At 29.3% G+C, this 7828-nt stretch overlaps 1 protein-coding gene across 1 annotated transcript; it reads left to right on the top strand.

Moving 5' to 3' along the window:
* Window positions 1-2: 2 nt before the first annotated feature.
* RASSF8 (ras association domain-containing protein 8) lies at window positions 3-6643 on the top strand. The gene is made up of 8 exons (XM_014245136.3): window positions 3-947; window positions 1632-2089; window positions 2148-3144; window positions 3216-3332; window positions 3906-4108; window positions 4199-4355; window positions 4416-4503; window positions 5340-6643. The coding sequence occupies exons 1-8, from the start codon at window positions 876-878 to the stop codon at window positions 5438-5440; spliced, it is 2193 nt and encodes a 730-aa protein (XP_014100611.2). The 5' UTR covers window positions 3-875; the 3' UTR covers window positions 5441-6643.
* The last annotated feature ends 1185 nt before the right edge of the window (window positions 6644-7828 follow it).

Genomic DNA, 7828 nt, shown 5'->3' with positions numbered 1-7828 from the left:
GCAAAGAGATGTACGAGAAGGGCAAAATGGCGTTTTTTGTTGATGAGAAATTTTTGGTGAAACAAGTTTTGAGTGAAAAATTTAATATAAAAGAGATTTCGTTGTAGTTTTAATCATTATTAATAAGAACACACAATTCGAAAAATAAAGTGAAGCAAAGATAATCAGTGAAAATGTGATATTGTAATCAGAAAAGGCATACATAAATAAGCAGAATTTTCATATTAAACGCCCTCATTATTATCTCTCATACTCCCCTTGAATAATCATGCAACAACAACAATAGTGCTGCTGTGATGCACAAGTTGAACTTGTCAAATGCAGTTTTTGCAGCAGATACTTACATATAATGAAAATAACAAGTGACGAGGCATAAATTTGTGACGAGAAAGGGAAACAGCCAATGTGAATTGTGAAAAGTGAAAATCGATTGAATATTATTTTTGCATAAATACATTTTTTTTCATTTCTAATCAAAAACTATCGTGATAAGAAATGCAGATATATTTTATATGTACCTACATTTGCAACAACAAATTTGTATAATGATCGCTGCAACATATGCCCATTATTGCCATAAATATGTGGTTGTAAGGCGTACATTAAAAAAGTTAGAATATTGAGAAGCATAATAAAAACGACAAACGCATTTCGCTTCAGTGGAGCGTTAAGTTGTAAACGAATAATTTGTGTTGCCCGCAGCATTACAATTATCGTTAGTGGCAACAGCAGATCATTTTACTTGCAACGAGCACGCGATTACCACAACTTTACCGCCACTCCCATAGGCATACAAATGAGTTATAAAAGATCTGTGAAGTGCATATATAAAATAGAGCTTAAATTGGGGCATTAAAATTCATTAGCACCCGACCATGGAATTGAAAGTTTGGGTGGAGGGTATTCAACGAATTGTATGTGGAGTTACTGTGAATACAACATGTCAGGTATGTAAATGAGCATATTTACTTTTGATTATAGAATGCAGGTGGTAATCGATAAATCGGTATTATTATCAAAAATTTAAATTTATTTTATTGCCTGAACAGGTTATATTAAGTTTGCCACGAATTTTGTAACACTAGAAGGAAACGTCGGAGATCCTATAGAATGTATATATAATTGATCTGTAAGACGAGCGGAGTCGATTTATCCATGCCCGTCTGTCGGTCATATATACGCGAATTAGTTCCTCAGTTTTTGAGATGTCGATCTGAAATTTTGGCACACATCCTTTTTTCCTAAGAAGTTGCTCATTTGTCAGAACTTATGACATTGGGTCACTGTAGCATATTGCTACCATAAAAACTGATCGATCAATATGCAATACTTCTTTGTAAAACTTTTTTATTTGACCAGAGTCCAAAGCAACGGGACAATAAACCGTCCCAAATTTCTAGAACATATCTGGTCAAATAACACAAATTCACTTTGTTGAATTGTTCAGATCGGACCACTATAGCATAAATATACCATACAAAATAAAGATAAAGATCTTTTTATACCCTTTTATGCTGTAAGAAATGCACCTGTGAAGGGTACTACAGCTTCGGTGCAGACGAAGTAAACGTTTTTTTTCTTTCTTTTTTTAATTTTTCTATATTATTTCTTTTCTTCTCATTCTATGCTAGGATGTGGTATTTGCGCTGGCGCATGCCACTGGGAAAGTAGGCCGCTTTACGCTCATTGAACGTTGGCGCAACAATGAGCGCTTGCTGGCGCCAAACGAAAATCCGCTTAAATTATTACTGGAATGGGGTGAATATGCCAATGATGTGCAATTTATACTGCAACGTTCGGAAAATAAGCAACAACAGTCAACAACGCAACGTGTAGATAATTCTGTAGCCAATAACAATAACACTAATAATGCAGCTGTGATGTTGAGAAAGCCTTTAGGCTTAAGCAATAACAATAGCAATAGTCATAGTAATATTAATAACAACAACAACAACAACACCACCAACAATACGAATCGTAACTACAATCCACATCAAGCAAAGTCACCACACTTGAACAACCTGGATACAAATTTAAATATATCGCCACACCTTGAAAAACCACGTGAATTGAAGAAAAAGAGTTTTGGGTAAGTGTCGTTGTAAACAGATTTCTATGCAATTGTTTAATATACTTTTTTCTTACAGTGCTCACGATGCAAAACATATTGAAAATATTGGTATTGTCAAAGGTATACCACAACGTCACAATAACAATAATAACATCAATAATAATATTAATTTACATAAACAACAACGAAGTGTGCCGGTACAAAATTCTTCACCAACAAACTCAAATTCGCCACAACTCGCAGCTATTTCACGTTCACATACTACATCAACTGACAATAATAACTCGTCAGCCTTACCTCAGCTCATCCCGCGCCACGAAAAATCTCATTCAAATCCCACTGAAATGCCACGAACCCACAGTCATGCTTTTACCGATGGTGTTGGGATTTTTCATGATTCGCAGCAAAGAAACAATGACGGTAACAACAATAACAACAGCAACAATATATATCAACAAATCGGTGCTCAGAACAGCAAGTCAATCAATGAAATTAATTTGGCTGTTGTGCGTGAGTCGCTGGATCGTCGCATAGCCACCAACAGTCCGGACGTGTTGTATGCCACACCACATAGCAACAACTTCAAAAACAACAATAGTAGTAATAGTTGCAGCAGTAGTAGTAGTGAAAATCTACTTGACATCTACAATGGCAATGTGAATCGTAGCGGTGGTGATATGCCACCGGATTTGCTATACAAAAATGCGCCAACAATTTCGTCAAATGGGGCATTAGTGCCACCACCTTATCGCGATCCGCCACCACCGCGCAATAGCCCGTTACAATTGCAGCAGCAACAGCAACAACAATTTTTAACGAGTGGTATGAGCAATGCAGCTGTGAACCCTTTAACGCATGATTACAACAATGTAGGCGATTATGATGTGGACTTTCAGCGCTTAGCTGAAGGTGGCACCGGTAGTGGTGGTGGAGGTGGTGGTGGTAGCAATGGCAGTGTGGGTAGTATTGAGGAGAGCGAAAGCATTTTTCAGGCGACCCAGTATAGTGATTTAATGCAGTTGATCAAATTTCAACGCGAAAAAATATCTGCGCAACAACTGGAATTGAGTAAAGTAAGTTAAATTTTGGTTAACTTCATTGCTAAAATCATTTAAAAAATTATTTTATTTTTTTAAAATGTCAGTATGATGCCGAAATAGTTTATTTGGAAAATAAAGAACGCGATCAAGCGCAAGAACTTGAAGCGATTTCACGCGAAATCACCAAAGCAGATCAGATATTTCGTCAGGGCAGTGAGCAGGTGAGTATGTTGTAATACATGATTATAGTGCATAAAATGAAAGTAAAAATGTACATTGATTTAGTAGTAGAGTTTGGAATAAATTTTATATAAAAATGTATAAAAAATTCGATTTTCGAGTTTTTGGGTCCAAAAAATAAATTTTCAAATTTGGAATTTGGAATTAAAGTTTAAATCCCACAATTAGGATCGGATAAAGTATAAGTCGTTCGAATGTGAAATGTTATCGGCAGAGACTCTGATGGCTCTGTTCGAACTTTAGTTCAAAATGGTAGAACACAAACTACGCAAGCGCGAAAAAAAATTCAAAAACATGTACTTTTTAAATTTTTATTATAAACTTAGATTATATTAGATTTTTGTTTTTAATATTTGAATCCGTTATTTGGGTTAAACATTTCTTTTTAAATATTTCAATCCGAATTAGAAATTTAAAAATTTTTTTAAAATAAAATTCTCAGAACTAAAAAAAATCAATTTACATTTTAATTCAATTAGTTTGTTTTGTGAATTATTTTCAACACTGCTAACGAATATATTAAAAATATATCAATTAATTAATAACATTTACAGTTGCAAACACTTCAGTATGTAGAGGAAGAAAATGAGCTGGTGAAACAACAGGAGAAAACATTGAAATCCGAGATTGCTTTATTGCGTTCAAAATTGGCCAATTGTGAAACTGAATTGCTACAGTGCAAAAATAAAATACGTCTGTTGATGAACGATATTGAGGTGGAGCAACGCAGCAATGCCACTAAACAGAAAGCAAATAGGTAATTATTAAGCGCTTTTGTTATAAAAATTATTTTTTCAAAATTTTTTATATAAAATTGTTTTTTTTTATCATAATATTTTATTTTTAGACAAAATGTTGAGCGTGATTTTCTCATGGAGATGGAGCGCATACAAAGCGAAATCGATCAAGCTATACACAATACAGATACGTCTAATAAAACAGCAGAGAATTTGAAAAAAGAAATTTTATTAATTGAAAATGCGATCACAGAGAAGAAACGACAAGTGCGTTTTAATAATGGCCACTAATAGAATGTAGAAATGATATTTTTGCTTATATTTTAGGTGGAGCAATTGGTGAATGAGATGAAGGAAGTGAATCTGCAAAGTCTCACCGTTACAACATCTGATGAGATCAAACACTTTTTGGAAGGTATTTCTAATAAAAAATTGTGTTGTATTCAGGGTTGCATATAATTCATTAAAAAATGAATTAATTATTATTTGAATTAAACTATTTTGTTTATTTGTTGTCTCGAAAATGTTAAAAATAAATTTTATAATTTCAAATCCTAAAATACCGGATTGCAAAGCAAAAAAAATGTATCCCAAAAATCGGGAGAAAAAACATGGTAATCTCAAGTTTACAATTAAACATTAACAAAAACAAAAGAGAATTTGTTTTAGAATTTAAATTTTTTCTCATACATTTTATTTCTTATTCTTAATAAAATATCAATATATGTAGTTTAGCGCTTTTTGTCTTATTTATATTTTATTGCTTTTAATTATAATGTTTCAGTCAAAAATATTAAAATTTAAAATTTTTTTTTAACCCTTTTCGTTAAAGCTTTTAATTTGAAAAATAATTTTTTTTATTTGTTGCTACAATTTTTAAATTCAAATAGTATTTTATCAATTTTTAATTCCGATTTTAAGTTTTAAATTTAATTTTTAAAATTGAAAAGTTAATTTTCAATCACGAAATGCTAATTATATTATATATTGAAAATCTAATTTTTAAAATTGTAAAGTTAATTTTTAGTTCCGAAATTTAAATTAACAATTTAAAATATAATTTTTAATCCAAACAAAATTTTTTAATTAAAAAATTCGCAAACCTCTTTGTATTGCAATAAATAATGATTTGTTTATACAGGCATATAGAGTTCGTTACGAGTGCCTTTAAACTGTTATATAATTATTTATAATTATCATCCTGTGTAATAAATATATAATATAAATATTGTTATTTCACTTCATTCAAAGGTTCAAATAAACCCGGTAGCAGTCGTCGTATAATCGGCTCACCAAGACAATTGGAAAATGCAGTGCCGACCAGCAAGAATCCACATGGTGTTTGGGTATAAATATGACACAGAATATAAATATAAAACAAGAAATTTACTAATCTGCGAATATGCTCTTAAATAGAGTTTTACATATCGAATATAATCCAGATTGACACATTTTATTAATGACTTATTATCATAAAATTCTTTGAAAACTACTAATATCAAAAATATACACGGATTGTTAAACGTTTGCATAAACTATAAATATATAAAAAAATTTTAGCAGTACTCGTCACAAAAATGAATAGGAAACATATTTCTGTAACCCACAAACACGTAATTGACTGCATCGAATTCTACATTAACGAAAAATATACAAATTCCACATATCCTACAAGCAAAGAACAAAAAACACAAACACATTTACACTTAGCGACTTAGTTGAAATTATAATATACATTATATGATTGAAAAATGTGCTTAAACTTTTATGGTATACAAAATAGCATAAAAAGCTACTTGCAACATTTTGTTATAAGACAAATTTTGATGTTCAACAAAAGCTTACACACAAAGATCTCTACTGAAACTTTAAATGTTACAAAACTCTTATAAGTGATTTATTATTGAAAGGCGAAATTGTCACATTAAACACATACATGCATGCATATGCGCCAGGAAGTATCTGTAGAAGCTACGCATAAAAATGCAATATGTCAAGTATATAGGCAATACTTGCTATATATTAAATGCAATACATATACATTCCAATTTTACTACATCTTATATTAATTAGCTATATTTTTGTGCTGTAGTGCACCACTAGAAAGTCAAATGACATTTTATTGTATAATTTTAATATTTGTTTTGGTAGTTTGTAGTCACACATACATATAATTGCAGTACTAAAGACATATTAGTTTAATAAACACACTACAGAGTGCAAATTTACCACCAACAACAGTAAATTAAAACATAATAAATAAAATAAAAACACAAAAATAATGCAGAAGTATGCAAATGCATAATTTAGTGGACAAATTGTTGGTTAAAAAATGAATATGTATTAATAATTTAAAAATTCATATCATATTGCGTTACAACCGATTTGTAAACTTACAAGTGAGCGCATTGAATTTTTCATTATACGATTAAGTTAATTTTTAGTGTAGTTACTGCTTTGTGAAATCCATTTGTATAATTAGCTAATGAATTTGTATAAAATCGAAACTTTGAAAAGTAAAATTTATAAGCTTCGGCAAAGCGTGTCCGCATTAATTTGCATGTGATGCAACATTTGTTGAATGGACTTTTTAAAAGATTCCGACATTTATTAAAAAAAAAAATCAGCATTAAGCTTGAGTTGTACTTTTAAGCTCTTTCATTTGTTTCAGAAAAAAAGCATATGTATGTTAAAGTTTTTAAAGATCTTAATCTTATCAAACACCAATATATATGACTATATATATATAAGAGAAAAAAAAACAAGATATTTTATAAAAATTAATTTCTAAAGAGAACATGAATTATACCCTTCTAGAAAAATTGTTTTATGTGTGCCCACCTAAGCTTTTAAAAGAAAAATATTCTTTTACCTTTTACATACCTATGTGTGTACATATTTTTATTTTAATTTTTAGTAATTTATTTTAAAAATGTTTAATATAGGCTACTTTTTGATAATTATTTAATATTAGATATTTTGAATTTTTTATAAAATTTTATGTACATACATACCATATATCATTTTTATAATTTTATGTTTTTTATATACCATATTATATACATATACATGTATTGTACGTACATATGTGTACTATTGATATTTTTTTAATTTTAATTTTATAGTTTTTATATACTTTAATACTTGGCATCTTTTTTAATTTTTCACAATTTATTTAATTTTATATCTTTTTGAATTATATTTATTTATTTTTTTATACATTTATTCTTCAAACATTGCAAATTTTTCGGTTTTTACTATACTTTTTCAAATTTTAACTTTTTCAATTTAATTTTTTACTTTTAAAATTATTTTTTCAATACCAATCAAACATTATTTTTCAATTCATATATAAAAAATACAATTATATAATATATTTCGTAAGCATATGAGTTGTATGTTGAAAATTGATTGATGCTTTATCTAGTCTGTAGTCGATTTTTTATATTTTTAATTTCATATTTCAATATTTTATTCAAATTTTAATTAAAATTAAATGTTTGCCTAACACTGTATTATTTTTAATCTATTCTTAATTACGCTTAATGTATTTGTTCATCATTGCCATTAGCGAAATGTCACAATTTTAGTTCTTAACTTATAAGTTTTTTTTATAGAAAAAAGCAAAATTAACACTTTGCAAAGTTCAGCTTATTGTTAAGAAAAAAAAATATTAATGAAAATTCGTGCACACATACATATGTACTTACTTAACAGTTGCAATAATGTCGAAACGCCTT

Source organism: Bactrocera oleae, chromosome 2 (assembly GCF_042242935.1).
Source record: "Bactrocera oleae isolate idBacOlea1 chromosome 2, idBacOlea1, whole genome shotgun sequence".
NCBI classification, from domain to species: domain Eukaryota; kingdom Metazoa; phylum Arthropoda; class Insecta; order Diptera; family Tephritidae; genus Bactrocera; species Bactrocera oleae.
Note: the sequence above shows the minus strand (reverse complement) of the source record. Positions and strands in the feature narration are given on the sequence as shown.

Excerpts from the sequence above, each read along its gene's own strand:
- RASSF8 (XM_014245136.3), top strand. The coding sequence starts at position 876 with ATGGAATTGAAAGTTTGGGTGGAGGGTATTCAACGAATTGTATGTGGA. Across the intron at positions 3,145-3,215 it reads AACAACTGGAATTGAGTAAA|TATGATGCCGAAATAGTTTA; the intron begins GTAAGTTAAATT and ends TTAAAATGTCAG. Across the intron at positions 3,333-3,905 it reads TTCGTCAGGGCAGTGAGCAG|TTGCAAACACTTCAGTATGT; the intron begins GTGAGTATGTTG and ends TAACATTTACAG.